The 20161-nt window shown below is 38.1% G+C and overlaps 1 protein-coding gene across 5 annotated transcripts in view; it reads left to right on the top strand.

Moving 5' to 3' along the window:
- The first annotated feature begins 270 nt into the window (after positions 1–270).
- Positions 271–20161, top strand: part of SNCA (synuclein alpha) — a 114304-nt gene continuing 94413 nt past the window's right edge. The window contains exons 1-4 of one of the 5 annotated variants that reach the window (XM_009447912.5): positions 271–359; positions 2922–3067; positions 10441–10482; positions 16183–16325. In XM_009447912.5, coding sequence (XP_009446187.1) covers positions 2947–3067; positions 10441–10482; positions 16183–16325 — 306 coding nt within the window. In that variant the 5' untranslated portion in view covers positions 271–359; positions 2922–2946. Of the gene's footprint in view, positions 360–1436; positions 1870–2373; positions 2488–2921; positions 3068–10440; positions 10483–16182; positions 16326–20161 lie in introns of those variants that run through there. The other 4 variants (XM_009447911.5, XM_063808077.1, NM_001009158.4 and 1 more) reach the window with 4 other exon arrangements.

Below are 20161 nucleotides of genomic sequence, written 5' to 3'. Positions count from 1 at the left end.
ATGCTTTTCTATTTTCCACTGAACACATATGCATTATCTTCTATATGTCTTTTATGTATAATCATTTGCTTCCTGTTTCTTGTGGTTTTAAAGTTGTTTTGTATGTTTAAATTTGATTTTACTCAAATTTCAGAACCCAAATTAGCGCAAGAATCAGACAAAGCATAACTTTCTATAAATATAAAAACAATTAAAAAAAAATACAGCAAAAACGAGTTGTTGTTTCCCCCCTCCTCTTCCAGTGCTTAACTAATCTTCCGAATCCAGGCACAGAAAGCAAAGGCTTTCTGCTAGTGGGAGGAGCTTGCTTCTCCATTCTGGTGTGATGCAGGAACAGCTGTCTTCCAGCTCTGAAAGAGGTGAAAATGTGTTAAGCGACGCAAAAATTGTCTTGAAGTTCGCGTGTGTATGTCTGTGTGCATGTGCGTGTGGTGGGTGGGGGGAGAGAAAAGGGGGTGTCAATTCTGAGGGCAACGAGAATCAGAAGTCAGAAAGGTGAGTGGTGTGTAGCATCTCCCTTTCAGAAGGGGCTGAAGAAGAAATTGGATATGATGGTCCGGTAGGCTAAATCACGCTGGATTTGTCTCCCAGATAAAGGGAGGTCTGCAAAGTAAGTCCCATTTCTAGAGCGAAAAGCCTTAGGACCGCTTGTTTTAGACGGCTGGGGAATATTTATTCCTTGTTCCACTGATGGGAAAATCAGCGTCTGGCAGGCGCTGATTGGTGGAAAGGAAAATGGTGATAGTGGGGTGGGAAGAGGATTTGCTGAGCCTTCTCCTGCCTCCTCAACCTGTGACTCTTCCTTAGTAGTCTCCCCTTCACCCTCAGGACCCTTTCCGGCTCGTCCTAGATTAAGAGCAAACGAAAACCTTGAAGATATTTCAACTAAAGCGACCCCTAACGTTGTAACCTGTGACCGTGATTAAATTTCAGCGATGCGAGGGCAAAGCGCTCTCGGCGGTGCGGTGTGAGCCACCTCCCGGCGCTGCCTGTCTCCTCCAGCAGCTCCCCAAGGGATAGGCTCTGCCCTTGGTGGTCGACCCTCAGGCCCTCGGCTCTCCCAGGGCGACTCTGACGAGGGGTAGGGGGTGGTCCCCGGGAGGACCCAGAGGAAAGGCGGGGACAAGAAGGGAGGGGAATGGGAAAGAGGGAGAGGCATCATCCCTAGCCCAACCGCTCCCGATCTCCACAAGAGTGCTCGTGACCCTAAACTTAACGTGAGGCGCAAAAGCGCCCCCACTTTCCCGCCTTGCGCGGCCAGGCAGGCGGCTGGAGTTGATGGCTCACCCCGCGCCCCCTGCCCCATCCCCATCCGAGACAGGGAACGAGGAGCACGCTGCAGGGAAAGCAGCGAGCGCCGGGAGAGGGGCGGGGAGAAGCGCTGACAAATCAGCGGTGGGGGCGGAGAGCCGAGGAGAAGGAGAAGGAGGAGGACTAGGAGGAGGAGGACGGCGACGACCAGAAGGGGCCCAAGAGAGGGGGCGAGCGACCGAGCGCCGCGACGCGGAAGTGAGGTGCGTGCGGGCTGCAGCGAAGACCCCGGCCCGGCCCCTCCGAGAGCGTCCTGGGCGCTCCCTCACGCCTTGCCTTCAAGCCTTCTGCCTTTCCATCCTCGTGAGCGGAGAACTGGGAGTGGCCATTCGACGACAGGTTAGCGGGTTTGCCTCCCACGCCCCCAGCCTCGCGTCGCCGGCTCACAGCGGCCTCCTCTGGGGACAGTCCCCCTCCCGGTGCCGCCTCCGCCCTTCCTGTGCGCTCCTTTTCCTCCTTCTTTCCTATTAAATATTATTTGGGAATTGTTTAAATTTTTTTTTTTTTAAAGAGAGAGGTGGGGAGGAGTCGGAGTTGTGGAGAAGCAGAGGGACTCAGGTAAGTACCTGTGGATCTAAACGGGCGTCTTTGGAAATCCTGGAGAACGCGGGGTGGGAGACGAATGGTCGTGGGCACCGGGAGGGGGTGGTGCTGCCATGAGGACCCGCTGGGCCAGGTCTCTGGGAGGTGAGTACTTGTCCCTTTGGGGAGCCTAAGGAAAGAGACTTGACCTGGCTTTCGTCCTGCTTCTGATATTCCCTTCTCCACAAGGGCTGAGAGATTAGGCTGCTTCTCCGGGATCCGCTTTTCCCCGGGAAACGGGAGGATGCTCCATGGAGCGTGAGCATCCAACTTTTCTCTCTTACATAAAATCTGTCTGCCCGCTCTCTTGGTTTTTCTCTGTAAAGTAAGCAAGCTGCGTTTGGCAAATAATGAAATGGAAGTGCAGGGAGGCCAAGTCAACAGGTGGTAACGGGTTAACAAGTGCTGGCGCGGGGTCCGCTAGGGTGGAGGCTGAGAACGCCCCCTCGGGTGGCTGGCGCGGGGTTGGAGACGGCCCGCGAGTGTGAGCGGCGCCTGCTCAGGGTAGATAGCTGAGGGCGGGGGTGGATGTTGGATGGATTAGAACCATCACCCTTGGGCTCACTGTTTGCCTGAGGTTGAACCACACCCCGGGTGAGTAGTTAGTTCTCTTGCCTACGCCTTTCCACCATCAACCTGTTAGCCTTCTTCTGGGATTCATGTTAAGGATACCCCTGACCCTAAGCCTCCAGCTTCCATGCTTCTAACTCATACTGTTACCCTTTAGACCCCGGGAATTTAAAAAAGGGGTTAATCTTTTCATGCAACTCCACTTCTGAAATGCAGTAATAACAACTCAGAGGATTCATCCTAATCCGTGGTTAGGTGGCTAGACTTTTACTAGCCAAGATGGATGGGAGATGCTAAATTTTTAATGCCAGAGCTAAAAATGTCTGCTTTGTCCAATGGTTAAATGAGTGTACACTTAAAAGAGTCTCACACTTTGGAGGGTTTCTCATGATTTTTCAGTGTTTTTTGTTTGTTTTTCCCCAAAAGTTCTCATTCAAAGTGTATTTTATGTTTTCCAGTGTGGTGTAAAGGAATTCATTAGCCATGGATGTATTCATGAAAGGACTTTCAAAGGCCAAGGAGGGAGTTGTGGCTGCTGCTGAGAAAACCAAACAGGGTGTGGCAGAAGCAGCAGGAAAGACAAAAGAGGGTGTTCTCTATGTAGGTAGGTAAACCCCAAATGTCACTTTGGTGCTTGTTCATGACTGATGGGTTAGGATAATCAATACTCTAAATGCTGGTAGTTCTCTCTCTTGATTCATTTTTGCATCATTGCTTGTCAAAAAGGTGGACTGAGTCAGAGGTATGTGTAGGTAGGTGAATGTGAACGTGTGTATTTGAGCTAATAGTACAAAATGCGACTGTTTGCTTTTCCAGATTTTTAATTTTGCCCTAATATTTATGACTTTTTAAAAATGAATGTTTCTGTGCCTACATAATTCTATTTCAGAGAACAGTTTTAAAAACTCATAGTCTTTTAAAAAATAATCAAGAATATTCTTAAGAATCAAAATCATTGATGGATCTGTGATTTCTTTTACCATCATGAAAAATGTTTGTCAATTTTAATCCATTCTGATTTTTAAAATATGACTTTGATATGCCCCTGTGATGTGTATAAAGAGACCTATTTGTGGCCCTAAAATGGAAAGAACAGATTAGTCTTTGATAGAGTTACTTCATGTGATCATTTGGTCTCAGTGAACACTGAGGACAGAGAAAAGTGCTTGAGGGCTGCTACTAATCTCTCAGAAACATTTGTATAGTTCATCCATCAAATGATACACATACTAAAAGAATAAAGAAATTGATGCTTATTACCTACTTGTTCCTAATGTTCCACCTTGGGGTATACACCCAAACTCTGACTCTCTTTTCTGTAACTTGAACTGTATTCAATTGAGTGTTACTTTACAAACCACTTTGAATTCCTTGGAAAAGAATAGACACACACTCTCATCCACAGGCATAGACACACACACTCAACACAGACACATTGCCCATTCGTCCTCTCTTCTTTCTCCTCTGAGCTTTTTCACATTCTCTGGTGGCAACTATAGCAGTTAAGAGTCACAGGATGAACAGTCAGGTGGAGGATGACCACATTGAGTTGCCTAGCTGAAACACGTGCTCCGTCTATGTCTGCAAAGTGAAAGAAAGCTACACTATCTCTTCAACATAGATCAGTGGGGGAAATTTTATACTTGGAATGATTTATATGAATGCATCTCGTCAAAGTTCACAACACATTTTTTTTTCAGTTTTTTATTTTCAGTTTTTAGAGTCAGGGCCTTGCTCTGTCACCCAGGCTGGACTGCAGTGATGCTATCATAGCTCACTGCATCCTTGAATTCCTGGGCTCAAGTCATGCCCCCACCTCAGCCTCCTGAGTAGCCAGGATTATAGGCATGTGCCACTGCCTCATTATTTAGACTTTTCTTATGTTGACTTAATCTTCCCACAAATCTTCAATTAAATTACTTTTTTTCTACCTTAAAACATATTTTCAGAAAGTCATTGAAATAGGGTGTTACAAGAGGAAAAAATTGATGAGTTAATTTTAAATATTTTATGAAGTGTGAATTATACCTTTTTAGATGGAATTTGGAATACTGAATCAGTGACATGCAGTTTATCAATATCTTTCCGTTTGTCCTCAGATTTCCAAGTTCTGCAAGCACAAGTTTCTTTGACTTAGTTACCTTTTAACTGTTCATTGAAATCATTTTCAATGTCTCTCATGGCATTTAACACATAGCACATTCTATAAATTATTTATTGGTTACATTCTGAGTTCTAATTGAGAGTTGAACTTACACACAGAATTTAAGATAAAAAATGACCATGTGAAGACACAATAGTATAGTCCAGGGATTGGCAAAATTTTTGGTAAGGAATCAGATAGCACGTATTTTAAGCCATGAGATCTATGTCTTGGCCAGGTGCCGTGGCTCAGGTCTTTAATCCCAGCACTTTGAGAGCCCGAGGCTGGTGGATCACTTGAGCCCAGGGGTTTGAGACCAGCCTGGGCCACATGGTGAAACCCTGTGTCTACAAACAACGCAAAAATTAGCCGGGTATGGTAGCATGCACGTGTATTGCCAGCTACCCAGGAGGCTGAAGTAGGAGGATGGCTTGAGCCATACAGCTCACTGCAGAGGTTGCAGTGAGCCGAGATCGAGCCACTGCACTCCAGCCTGGGTGGCAGAGTGATACCCTGTCTAAAAAAAAAAAAAAAAAAAAATCTATGTCTCAATTCTGCTGTTGAAGTGTGAAGGTAGTCATAAACAATAACTAGTGTGGCTGTGTTCCAATAAAACTTCATTTATCAAAACAGGTGGTGGGCTGAAATTGTCTTGTATGTTGTAGCTTGCTGACTACTGATAGAGTGGAAAGAACATGCACTAATCACACAAACCAAAGTTTTAGTTGAGACTACATCACTTATCACCTTTAGGGTCTTGGGGAAGCGTACTTAACATCTCTGAGCATCACTTCCCTGATTAGTAAAAAATATGATTTAGAAAACTGCAACTACCTTGCAGTTTTTGTGAGAATGTCATAATAAGACAGGACATATGAATAATTGAGCACACTTTTATATATAGGAACCATGGTTATTATTATCAAATAAACTCTCCAACGGAATAATTACTTTGCCAACATGTTTTCCATTTATTCTTTTATCCTTCATTACATAACTAGTTTGAAAGATTGGAGGCGACCAAAGACCATTTTATAATTTCACTTATGGCCGAAGATGTTTGGTAGAAGCCTCATAAGAAAAGTAATCTCATTCCTTTATAAGAATATACTTTTAACAACTACTTTTTAACTCATTGAAGAACTACCTTAATGATCAGTGTTATTTTTATGGGTTTTGTTCCCTCCATTTTTGTTATCTGCGTACACCAATTTTCAATCAACATACTTCAATTTAATAGACAAAAATTTCTTCAAATGACTCAGAAATTAATTAGATCTAAATCAAAAAGCAGAAAGATTTAATTATCTTTATATAATGCTCAGTAATATAAATGCAGTAAATGCAAGAAAATGATGATCTTTGAGTGTCTTCCAATGCCACTCTGCTCAATAAGCAGCAGTGGCCATCAGTGAAATTGATAGCAAATTCTCAAGTCAAAATGTGCTTCACCTCACTAAGCTGACAAAGTCAACATAACATGCACAACAGGGATAACTGAGTTCTCAAAACTCTCAGGTACTACTTCTGACCTTCTTCTCCACTCTGTGCTCTTTTGAGGTTGGGAAGACAAGATGGGTGGGTGTGGGACACCTCTGCTCAGGGAAGCCATCAGCTCTGGTGTCCCTACAGCATTTATACCTTGCTAGTCACATAACGACTTGGCACCTATTTTGTAGGTGTATGTTATCAATTACAGATTACTCATAAATTAAAGGCTAACCATCAATTACAGATTATTAGTAAATAATTATGACCTCAAAGAACAGCTGATTGGTTTGATACATGGTAACCTTATGAGGACTCTCATTTATCTCGTTTTTTTAAGTTATATACCTATCTCTTTGTTTGGGGTTGCACTACAAAAATATAAAATATGTTGCATAAGATATTTATAAAAAAATAATTAATTATAAGTTCTAATGGTGTGGTTTAGTGGCATTCTTTTTTTTTTTTTTTTTCTGAGATAGGGTCTCAATCCGTCACTTCACTCCAGGCTGAAGTGCAGTGGTGTGATCTCTGCTCACTGCAACCTCCGCCTCCTGGGTTCAAGTGATTCTCCTGACTCAGCCTCCTGAGTAGCTGAAATTACAGGCACGCACCACCACGCCCGGCTAATTTTTGTATTTTTAGTAGAGATGGGGTTTCCCCATGTTAGCCAGGATCGTCTCGAACTCCTGATCTCATCATCCCCCGACCTTGGCCTCCCAAAATGCTGGGATTACAGGCGTGAGCCATTGCACCCGGCCTAGTGGCATTCTTTTTTAAAAATAAATTTAATTGTGTATATTTAAGGTATGCAACATGATGCTATCGGATACATTAGACACTAAAAAATTACTATATTGAAGCAAATTAATATATTCATAATCTCTCATAGTTACCTTTTTTGTTGTTTTTGTGGCAAGGGCAGCTAAAATCCACTTATTTATCACGAATCTCAAATATAGTACAATTTTATCACCTACAGTCCTCATACATTAGATCTGTACACTTGTTCATCTTACACATCTGCTACTTGTTTGGATCCTATGGCCTATATGTCCCTATTTTCTACCTACTTTTCCACCCCTATTAACCCTGTTTTTTACTTAGTCTCTGTATATTTGAATTTTGTTTCAAGCTTCCACATATATGTGAGATAATGTAATATTTTTCTTTCTGTATTTGGCTTATTTCACTTAGCATAATTTTGTCTGGGTTCATCCATGTTGTAAATGGTAGGATCTTGTTTTTTTAGGGCTGACTGATATTCCATTGTATCTATGTACCACAATCTTTTTATCTACCTACCTATCAGTAGACACTTTAGTTGTGGCTATTATGTTTTTCTTTTTTTCTTTTTTGGAGACAGGGTCTTGCTGTCACCCAGGCTGCAGTGGAGTGGTGTTATCATAGCTCACTGTAACCTCAAACTTCTGGGCTCAAGAGATCCTCCTGCCTTGGCCTCCCAAGTAGCTGGGACTACAGGCATACATTACCATGCCTGGCTAATTTTTAATATTTTTTGTAGATATAGCATCTCACTCTGTTGCCCAGACTGGTCTCAAACTCCTAATTCAAATTTAGAATAGAGTATGACAATTCTGTAAAATATAAAAAACATGTCCACTCCGTATAGGAAGTTATACAATGAGAAGAAGACAAACACTATTTACATTACTCTTGATAAGTTTTTTACAAAGAAATAAAACACTTTAATTTCTAATGTTTTAAATTCTGGTTTGCTAAATAAATAAATATTAGTTTTAGTGTTTTTAAAATTCCTTATATAGTTATAAGTGATCTTCCTGCCTCAGCCTCCCAAAGCACTGGGATTCCAAGCAAGAGCCACTGTGTTGGGGCCCTTGGAAACAGATATGCTGAAATCTTTTCTTGTGGATATACACCCAGAAGAGGGATTGCTGGGTCATATGCTACTCTATTTTTAATTTTTCTTTTATTTTTAGTGAATATGTAATAATTGTATATAATTGTGGGATCCAGAATTATATTTCCATACATGTATACAATGTGTGCTAATCAAATTAGGGTAATTAACATATCCATTACCTGAAACATTTATCATTCCTTTGTGGTGGGAACAGTAAAAATTAAAAATTCTCTCTTCTAGATTTTTGAACATATGCAATAAACTATTGTTAAGTATATCACCCTACAGTACTACAGAATGCTAGAACTCATTCCTCATATTTGGCTCCAATTTCATATTCTTTAACCAACCTCTCCATATCCTCCCCTCCCTCTTACCCTTGTCAGCCTCTAATAATCATAATTCTACTCTCTACTTCTATCTCATTGTCTTTGATTTAGAATACGTTTCATAATTTAACCAAAGGTCAAATTCTTAGGTACTGCTAAGGCAAAGAACAAAGATCGCATTCCAGCTGTTAGACATTTCTTACTACTAGTCATTTTTAAGACAACATGGGGTGCAGGTGGTGAGGATGAGAGATAGAGATTGAAACATATTCTCTTAAATATCAGCTGTTCTCACTCTGCATAGTTCCAGCACAAACAAATTCCAGGTACTATGGTTAGTTAAATAACACCAGCCCCTAACAACACAATTCAAATTTCTGTTACCACAGTATACCGAAAGTCATTGCATAAAGTACAAACTTTGCTGCTAACTCTTCAGCCTTCAAATCATTACATAAATAACAGAAACCCATTATAATCAGTGACAAAACCACAGCACTTCTTTCAAATCTTTTTGGAGATTGGTTGCTTCACATCTGTTATGCAGTTCATACAGACAGCAATGCCCGTACTTGTGTGGCCACATTGTCTCCCAGTGGTGAGCCCATGTGATGTTTCACAAAAATGCGCAATCAAAAGACGAAACTGGCCAGCAAAGATGAAAGAGTAGCAAACAAAGGAAGTGAAACATTCTGGAAGTAAAATTTGAATCAAACATAAGTTGATGTATACAGGAAGTAGCCACCCTGAGGATGTTGTCACTGCTGCAATTCAGGAGACTCTAAATATGCAGTCAGAGGAACGTAGTGAGGTGAAGGTATCTGTATAATGGGGAAAGAGGTTGTGATAAAGAGTGAAGGTGTCCCAGAGGAAGCGATGCTGAAAAATACACCTTATGTTAAATACACTGTCAGTATATCATGACATTAAAGTGCAAATGATAACATTTTGTAAACCGATCCAAACTTAAAAAGGAGTATGATAATTCTGTAAAACATAAAAATCATGCCGATTCCATAAATTATACAGTGTGAATTACACTGAAAAATCCAACATTAGAGAGGATATGAATAAAATTTTTTACAAGCATAATTTTAATAATACACATAATAATTATTTGTATTCAAGTTTAGTAATGGTCAAGGTTTGGAAGAAATTCTGATCCTGTGTAGAGACCCTAGTTTGAATGTGCTTATAGCCTATTATTACATGTGTAATGTTACATAAATTACTTAACTCGGATTTTTAATTTCATCAGCTATTTAAAATGGGCATAATATAACTATATTAAATGGATGTTATGAAGATTAAATAAGATGATATGTAAAATGTGTTTTTTGTTTGTTTGTTTGTTTGTCTGTTTGTTTGTTTTTTTGAGACAGAGTCTTGCTCTGTTACCCAGGCTGGAGTGCAGTGGCACAATCTCGGCTCACTGCAAGTTCTGCCTCCCGAGTTCATGCCATTCTCCTGCCTCAGCCCCTCCCAAGTAGCTGGGACTACAGGCACCCGCCACCACGCCTGGCTAATTTTTTGTATTTTTGGTAGAGATGGGGTTTCACCATATTAGCCAGGATGGTCTCGATCTCCTGACCTCGTGATCTGCCCACCTCGGCCTCCCAAATTGCTGGGATTACAGGCATGAGCCACTGCGCCCAGCCTAAAATGTTTTTTTACATAATGGGTGTTCAGCACATGTGAAAGCCTTCTCTCCATCCTTCTTCCCTTTTGTTTCATGGGTTGACTGATCTGTCTCTAGTGCTGTACTTTTAAAGCTTCTACAGCTCTGAATTCAAAATTATCTTCTCACTGGGCCCCGGTGTTATCTCATTCTTTTTTCTCCTCTGTAAGTTGACATGTGATGTGGGAACAAAGGGGATAAAGTCATTATTTTGTGCTAAAATCATAATTGGAGAGGAACTCCTGTTAGCTGGGCTTTCTTCTATTTATTGTGGTAGTTACTGGAGTTCCTTCTTCTAGTTTTAGGATATATATATATATATTTTTCTTTCCCTGAAGATATAATAATATATATACTTCTGAAGATTGAGATTTTTAAATTAGTTGTATTGAAAACTAGCTAATCAGCAATTTAAGGCTAGCTTGAGACTTATGTCTTGAATTTGTTTTTGTAGGCTCCAAAACCAAGGAGGGAGTGGTGCATGGTGTGGCAACAGGTAAGCTCCATTGTGCTTATATCCAAAGATGATATTTAAAGTATCTAGTGATTAGTGTGGCCCAGTATTCAAGATTCCGATGAAATTGTAAAACAATCACTGAGCATTCTAAGAACGTATCAGTCTTATTGAAACTGAATTCTTTATAAAGTATTTTTAAATAGGTAAATATTGATTATAAATAAAAAATATACTTGCCAAGAATAATGAGGGCTTTGAATTGATAAGCTATGTTTACTTTATAGTAAGTGGGCATTTAAATATTCTGACCAAAAAATGTATTGACAAACTGCTGACAAAAATAAAATGTGAATACTGCCATAATTTTAAAAAAAGGGTAAAATTTTTGTTGATTACAGTAAAATATTTTGACCTTAAATTATGTTGATTACAATATTCCTTTGATAATTCAGAGTGCATTTCAGGAAACACCCTTGGACAGTCAGTAAATTGTTTATTGTATTTATATTTGTATTGTTATGGTATAGCTATTTGTACAAATATTATTGTGCAATTATTACATTTCTGATTATATTATTCATTTGGCCTAAATTTACTGAGAATTTGAACAAGTCAATTAGGTTTACAATCAAGAAATATCAAAAATGATGAAAAGGATGATAATCATCATCAGATGTTGAGGAAGATGAGGATGAGAGTGCCAGAAATAGAGAAATCAAAGGAGAACCAAAATTTAACAAATTAAAAGCCCACAGACTTGCTCTAATTAAGTTTTCTGTTGTAAGTACTCCACGTTTCCTGGCAGATGTGGTGAAGCAAAAGATATAATCAGAAATATAATTTATATGATCGGAAAGCATTAAACACAATAGTGCCTACAAAAATAAAATGTTCCTATCACTGACTTCTAAAATGGAAACGAGGACAATGATATGGGAATCTTAATACAGTGTTGTGGATAGGACTAAAAACACAGGAGTCAGATCTTCTTGGTTCAACTTCCTGCTTACCCCTTACCAGCTGTGTGTTTTTTGCAAGATTCTTCACCTCTATGTGATTTAGCTTCCTCATCTATAAAATAATTCAGTGAATTAATGTACACAAAACATCTGGAAAACAAAAGCAAACAATATGTATTTTATAAGTGTTACTTATAGTTTTATAGTGAACTTTCTTGTGCAACATTTTTACAACTAGTGGAGAAAAATATTTCTTTAAATGAATACTTTTGGTTTAAAAATCAGAGTGTAAAAATAAAACAGACTCCTTTGAAACTAGTTCTGTTAGAAGTTAATTGTGCATCTTTAATGGGCTCTGTTGCAATCCAACAGAGAAGTAGGTAAGTAAGTGGACTATGATGCCTTCTAGGGACCTCCTATAAATATGATATTGTGAAGCATGATTATAATAAGAACTAGATAACAGACAGGTGGAGACTCCACTATCTGAAGAGGGTCAACCTAGATGAATGGTGTTCCATTTAGTAGTTGAGGAAGAGCCCATGAGGTTTAGAAAGCAGACAAGCATGTGGCAAGTTCTGGAGTCAGTGGTAAAAATTAAAGAACCCAACTATTACTGTCACCTAATGATCTAATGGAGACTGTGGAGATGGGCTGCAGTTTTTTAGTCTTCTCCAGAATGCCAAAATATAAACACATATCTGTGTGTGTGTGTGTGTGTGTGTGTGTGTGTGAGAGAGAGAGAGACTGAAGTTTGTACAATTAGACATTTTATAAAATGTTTTCTGAAGGACAGTGGCTCACAATCTTAAGTTTCTAACATTGTACAATGTTGGGAGACTTTGCATACTTTATCTTCTCTTTAGTATATTAAGGAATCTGAGATGTCCTACAGTAAAGAAATTTGCATTACATAGTTAAAACCAGGGTTATTCAAACTTTTTGATTATTGAAACCTTTCTTCATTAGTTACTAGGGTTGAATGAAACTAGTGTTCCACAGAAAACTATGGGAAATGTTGCTAGGCAGTAAGGACATGGTGATTTCAGCATGGGCAATATTTACAGCGATTGCACCCATGCACCACCCTGGCAGTAGTGAAATAACCAAAGATGCTGTCATAACTAGTATGGCTATGAGAAACACATTGGGATAAATCAGCTGCTATCATAATCATTCCTCTCCCACATCAGATAAATGAATTAACTTTTTGAATAGGGTTATTTAATATAAAGTGCTTAAGTCTAATTATGAGAAGAAATAAGATAATTACACTTCAATGGTTAAAGAGAGGGAGAATAATTTGCATATTATGCCTGATGTAAAATGTTTATTATGGGTACATATTAAGTGCCAACTAATTGTTAATTGTTCTTGCTACAAGTCTTAATGCAGGGAAACAAGAAACTATTACATAGTACCTAATATTATCTTCTAATATTAAAGAAACAATTTCCCCTAAATTCATCCCATTCGCTTTTTTTTTTCGGTGGGGCAGGGGAGAAATACAGACTTCAGTAAACTTGGGCTGGGAACTTTCTACCTACAAATTTCGAGGAAAATAAATTATCCTAGTTAGATAATATCAATGAAAAATCCACCAACTTAAATCCTGGCTGTTTGATCTCAGGAAATTATTTCAGTTATCAACTTAATGCATCATATTATAGAAATATATGAAAATGTGTTTAATTAAACTTACTGAATGATATGTTTTTTAAGGTACTTTAAAAATAAACTATGATATAAAGTTACTTATTTTTCATGCAAGTATAGTATAAAGAAATTTCTAACACTGGAGATTTTCTGAAGGTTTTGATTCTTATAAATGTATTACATCATAATGAACAAAACTAATTTTCAACATATTATGATTTAAATTTCCTTAGTAAATTGTTTTAAATTTATTTTCTTTAAATCCATCACTTGTATAACAATTCAAAACCAGATATTAATTTTATAATTTTGTTTAATGTCAAAGGTTAGATTTGGCTATATCTATTCTAAAAGTTGGTATCACATTTCCTTTTTGGAATTTTATTTTTAAAGTAGCTAACGTCAAATATAAACCTATTATTTATATTAATGCAGACATTAGAGATAGGCACTAAATTCATTTTAGTATATTCTAAATTATTTATTATCTACTATAAAATAATATAAAGAAAAATAAAGCAGAATCCCTGATTTCAAAGAACTCAATTGCCGAAAAACAGATACCATTTATTAGACCCAAAATGTACTAATATGAGTGTGTCTCTTTTTCTTTTGTTTTGTCACCCGTCATTTTGAATGTCAGTGAGTAGAGAAATAGTGTGAAAGGCCCTCAAGGGGAAAAATAGAGGTTAAAGGTCAGCAAAGACCCTACTAGAGAAATCAGTTCTATAGAAATGTTTTTAAATGTGTCGATTATTGCTACATGTACACTCTGTCATTTTGTAATGTAACCATTTTATTTATGATTATAATAATGAAACAACGAAATTATAATAATGTGTAGAATACATTTTACTGTGCAGTGTATTGCATTAAAACTGGATTAAAATTTATACATATATAAAAGGTTATCTAGATATTATAAAATTTATGGCTGGATCTGTAAAAAATTCAAAACCTATTTTTAATCTCGCTTTGAGATTTTATAACAAGAAAATATTCGTTTCAAGCAAAATTTTCAATTCACGTCCTTGAAAAGGAAAAAAATGACAACTTGAAACACATAATTGACTATTTTTAAAGGATCAACATTTCAGAAATGTTTTAAAACATAAGATTTTCAGTACAGCTTTTCGCTGGCATTTAAATCGAACTTTGAATTGTAAATAGCTCTTACTCTTAAGGAGACATCAGCCATATCCTTAGAAGTGGCACTGAGTTGGTAGGTAGTTGTACAAAATTCTAGCCTAAACGACAAATAGGGAGCAACACTACTGTGGACCCTTTCTGGTCTTGGGCTGTGTGGCTATGTCAGGCTTCCCCACGTTGCCTGAACTAAGGAGAAAGCCTCTTGTCCTTACAGACCCCCTTAGCTTACATAGTCTATTTGAAAACGAATTGCTTTGTCCACACCATTTAAATATTGGCTTCAGGCCGGGCGCCGTGGCTCACGCCTGTTATCCCAGCAGTTTGGGAGGCCGAGGCGGGCAGATCACGAGGTCAGGAGATCGAGACCATCCTGGCTAACACGGTGAAACCCTGTCTCTACTAAAAATATAAAAGAATTAGCCGGGCTTGGCGGCCTGCGCCTGTAGTCCCAGCTGCTGGGGAGGCTGAGGCAGGAGAATGGCGTGAACCCGGGAGTCAGAGTTTGCAGTGAGCCGAGATCGTGCCACTGCACTCCAGCCTGGGTGACAGAGCAAGACTCCGTCTCAAAATAAATAAATAAATAAATAAATAAATATTGGCTTCTTCAACTGGTGAGATGAAACCTATACAATAGTCATGTGAATAGCACTAAACAGCTGACATGGTGTAACTCCTCTCAGACTGAGGCTTATCTGGGGAGTACAAAGCATGTCAAGAAAATGTGCCTTCATTTCCTTAGATGAGTGTCCCCATCCTCCACTCTCCTCCACTGTTCTCCTCTCTGCTTCTATGATATCAACTTTTTTTTTTCTTTAGATTCCACATGAGTGAGATCATGTGGTTGTTTGCCTTTCTGTTTCTGGCTTATTTAACTGAACAAGAAAGTTTTTGACATGAAATTAAACTTCTGCTTGTAAACTCAATTCAAACTATTTACACTGTCTTCTCAAAAATGTTAACTTATTTTAATAAATCTGCTGAATGACCGTATCTCCTTTTGTTTTATGAAAAGAAATTGTAAGGGTGCTCAATAGCCTCTTCATTTTCATACTGTCTAGCTCCTTTGCTCCTATTAAAATTACTGCAAATTTAGCTTTTTAAGAACCCTTTGTTTCACTACCTGAAGTTCTATAAAAAGATCCAAGTTCCTTCACAACCGTTTCTTATGCTGTTATTCATACATATGTGATAATACCACGTCTGAACACATAGATAATAAGTAGGGGCTGGGCGCGGTGGATCATGCCTATAATCCCAGCACTTTGGGAGGCTAAGGCGGGTGGATCACCTGAGGTTAGGAGTTCGAGACTGGCCTGGCCAACATTTCTACTAAAAATACAAAAAATAATAATAATAATGATAATTAGCCAGGCGTGGTTGTGGGCACCTGTAATCCCAGCTACTCGGGAGACTGAGGCAGGAGAATAGCTTGAACTCAGGAGGCGGAGGTTGCTGTGAGCTGAGATTGTGCCATTGCATTCCAGCTGGACAACAAGAATGAAACTCCATCTCAAATAAATGAATAAATAGAAGTATGTATTGTGTTGCTTAGAAGGTGTGGTGGAAATTAACTTGCTGAGTGAGATCAAAGGATTGGCACTGAATTGAAATAAAGAAATATTCATGCTGAGTCTGGTTCAAATATAACTACACCTGTAAGAATTGCTTTCTGTAAACTTTCCATAGTATAAACCAAATCCAAATCACTCATGGCTTTACATTCCTGATCGTTAAACTTGAAGCACTTTTTAATACTGCATGACTTTAGCCAAAATATCTTAGCCAAGATTCAATGTTTGGTTGAACCACACTCACTTGGACATCTTGGTGGCTTTTGTTTCTTCTGACCACTCAGTTATCTATGGCATGTGTAGATACAGGTGTATGGAAGCCGATGGCTAGTGGAAGTGGAATGATTTTAAGTCACTGTTATTCTACCACCCTTTAATCTGTTGTTGCTCTTTATTTGTACCAGTGGCTGAGAAGACCAAAGAGCAAGTGACAAATGTTGGAGGAGCAGTGGTGACGGGTGTGACAGCAGTAGCCCAGAAGACAGTGGAGGGAGCAGGGAGCATTGCAGCAGCCACTGGCTTTGTCAAAAAGGACCAGTTGGGCAAGGTATGGCTGTGTACATTTTGTGTTACATTTTTAAGCTGGTGAGATTACGGTTCATTTTCATGTGAGGCCTGGAGGCAAGAGCAAGATACTTACTGTGGGGAATGGCTACCTGACCCTCCCCTTGTGAAAAAGTGCTACCTTTATATTGGTCTTGCTTGTTTCAGGCATTAACCCAGATAAATGCCATGCAAATTTTATAATTATTATGATTGTTTCAATTTCTGGAAGAAAGTTAATGAAACAAAAAATGTAGTAAAATGCCAAAGGAACGGTGACATTTCAGAAAGAATGAGGGCTTTCATGTTAATTGTAAGTCTTGGAATTTCTCTTCCTTGGAGTAACAAATCCCTTTGTGCCTAATTTCCTAATTTCCAAAATAAAGTTCTTTTACTTGATTTCTTTATAGTGACATCATCTCTTATTAAATGGCATATCTGCATATTACATAACAGTTCATTGCCAAATACATATTTGTGGGAACTGAGAGACTTAAAATACATACCAACCAGAGATCATAGTTTTGAGGTAGATTTTAAAATTCTGAGAAGAATTTTGACTGAATTTTTTTGACAAACATGGGATACGAATAAGATTATACCAAAGATATTATAACTTTCATTTTAAATATGGAACTAATACAGTATGAGGTGTCAACAACCATGAAATTTTACAAACATCACCACTACAACAGCAAAATAATTTTTGCTTTTTCCCTGCCACAATGGCCTCCTTGCTATTTCTTGAATAAATCAAGCATACCCTTGCCCTGACACGTTCTTGGGGAGGCCTGCCCTAATCTATATAAAATTGGAGCCATTCTTCTCACCTCTGGTGTTCCCAGTCTCCCTACTTTTTTTCCTTCTTTCTTTCTTTTTCTTTTTCTTTTTTTCTTTCCTTCTTTCTTTCTTTTCTTTCTTTCTTTTCCCTTCCTCCCTTCCTTCCTTCCTTCCTCCCTTCCTTCCTTTCTCCCTTCCTTCCTTCCTCCCTCTCTCTCTCCCTCCCTTCCTTCCTTCCTTTCTTTTTCTTTCTTTCTTGCTTCCTTCCTTCTTTCCTTTTCTTTCTTTTTCCTTTCTTTGCCAAAGTGTTATTCACCTTTAAATATAATACATAATGTGCTTACTTTAATGTATGATTTTTATTTTATTTCTCCCTTCTAGAATGTAGGCACCATGAGAGTGAAATATATTTATTTTGTTCACTGATATTTCACAAGTGTCTGGGAGAGTTTCCAACTTACAGTAGACAATTAACAAACATTTATTAAATTAAGGAGGGAAGGAAGTGAGTAAGCACAACAACTTTTATTTCTGGGTCTTTTATAATCATATGCTTAGTATAAGAACAGTGCTATTCAGCTATCCAAAAGTTACAATCAAAATGATTTTGGATGAATATCTTGAAAATTGTGAGAAAGAAGTTTTATTTGCTGGCAAACTATTCTGGGTTGTTTCCACTTCATGTAATCCTAAGTAGCAGCCTTACCTTGATAGCCCATTAAAACTCTGATAATAAAAAGGCAGAACAAAAATATCTGTGATATATTTAGATTTACTACATGTACTTACATGTCTAGTGTCTGGTGCAATGGATGCTAATGATGGCAAATCCTTACTGGGCTTCTAGTGAAGTTCTTCAGCTAATGCCTGAATGCATGGTTGGTCATGGTGGTACCCCTTTGTACAAAATATGCTTTTCAAATAATCTTATTAGGGATAATAATTATATTAATTCCTGGTTTCCATCTAAAATTTTAATTCTATTTATAGCTTCATAAGATTTCACAAGTTAAGAGGGACCTCAGATTAAATTAGTACACAGGCAATTAATCAGTTTTGTGTCTCCGACCCTTTTCACAGGCTAATAGAAGCTATAGACCCTCTTAGCTTCAGAAAAATGCGCACTCACATACACACATCAAAGAGCTTAATGGGAAGTCCATTGACAGACCCTCTGAGCTTCAGAAAAATGCGCACTCACATACACACATCAAAGAGCTTAATGGGAAGTCCATTGACAGACCCTCTGTTCAGATCAATCTTCTGATTGTAGAGATGAGGAAACAGAAATCTACAGAGGAAGTGGGTAGTCCAAGATTGCACAGTCATTTGGAATAGACTGGACACCAATAGTACTTTTCCAGCCACTATATCACTTCCCCAAGCACTTCCTCAAAACTTACCTTCCTTTGGGTCTTTATACATTCAATTATGGACAACTAGATTTAACTAGAGAATTTTATTGCTTCAGAATATTAAGCAACAGGGAAACATGTACCGTCTTTTATTCACCTGCATTGAAGGCATACAATATAAATTGCAAATGGAGCATGAAAGTGCTTAATCTTTTACAAAACTGAGTTTGCTTTCCACCCATCTAAAAGTACTTCTATTTATTTTAATATTTAAAGCAGAAATCTAAGTGATGTGACAAAATTAATCATTTGGAGATATTTCCCTTATAGGTAGTATAGTTTCTTACTGATTTCTAATATGAAAATGAAGCCATAGAACCTAGAAATTGCAGCATAGTTGTGGAAATAAACATTGGACTGAGAGTGAAAATGGCTAGTCTTCCTCTCTGCTCATACACCACTTGACTGGATAACCTTTTGCAGATCTCCTAAAAGTCTTTCTCATAAAATGAGGAAGCTCTACTAGAAAATTTTTGAAGTCTAATTTAGCAATAAAGTTCTGAGTTTCTATAATAATTCAAAGAATACTCTAATAAATGTCCGCAATTGTGGTCACATCTATGGGATGCTAAAAAATCTGGATGGTTTCAGTGAAAGTATTTAATTTGTTCATTATGAACTTTGAAATAATTTATTTCATTTTTTAAACTCTGATCAAAATGACCCTGGCAAATAGAAATAAGCAAACTCTTTTTGCTTGAAATGCTTATTAATGACTGCATTGAGACACTCATTTGTCATTCAAGAAAGAATGTTTGCTCACACTGTGCCAGAAACTTGGAGGAAGAGGGATGTGACAAGTAGGGGTACTGGATGTCTAGCTTGTAGAAGTGGATTAATGGCTCTGCTTTAAGTTCAGGAACACTGAAAGGGAGTAATGGCACCGGTTTTCACCTTTCATGCCCTTTGAGGGTATTTGGTCCATCACCCTCTAGTTGATGAGGGAGGGAAAGTTCCCTCTCCCTTCACAAATAGGTGGAAATTAAATGACATAATTCTGAACAACCAATAAATCGAGAGTAAATCAAAGCGGATACCTGTTTTGTTAATTTGATCATATGAATGTAGCTGCCCTTAGTAATAATTTCTAAGTATAAGACTAGTTAAAGGACAAATGAGTTATCTTGAATTATAAGATTTTGTTTTACAGAACAATATTAACTCTTGTGTTTAGTACATTAGAATAATAGATCTTTTGATCTATATTTTTACTCATGTGCACATAAGAAGTTATCAGTCATACAATTCATTTCTTGAAGTTCATACCTTTTATTGGCAGAGCAGAAACAGGTTAAAAGTGCACTGGCAGAAATTTTAAGTGCAAAGCAACAGTGATGTTATATAGAGAAAATTTATATTTCCTACTTCTATTGAAGAAGAAAGATCTGCTTGTTCTAAGAATATTGTACAAAGAAAGTGACTTGAATCAGCGTTATTCTGTAATGCTACTATGCGTGCAGTGTGGAGTAGCCACTAGAACACTTGGTCTATCCGAGCTCCTCAACAGTGTCTTGCTTGTGGCTGGTGCTCAAATAAATCCTTGCTGAACTCATGAGCATCTCTTTCATGCCACATGGAATGCTCTAAAAGAGTTGGATCCTGAAGTTTTTATATTTTTGTAATTTTCTGGAGTTTTAGAGAGCTA

Source organism: Pan troglodytes, chromosome 3 (genome assembly GCF_028858775.2).
Source record: "Pan troglodytes isolate AG18354 chromosome 3, NHGRI_mPanTro3-v2.0_pri, whole genome shotgun sequence".
Taxonomy (NCBI): Eukaryota; Metazoa; Chordata; class Mammalia; order Primates; family Hominidae; genus Pan; species Pan troglodytes.
The sequence above is the reverse complement of the archived record's forward strand: the minus strand, read 5'-3'. Positions and strand labels throughout refer to the sequence as shown.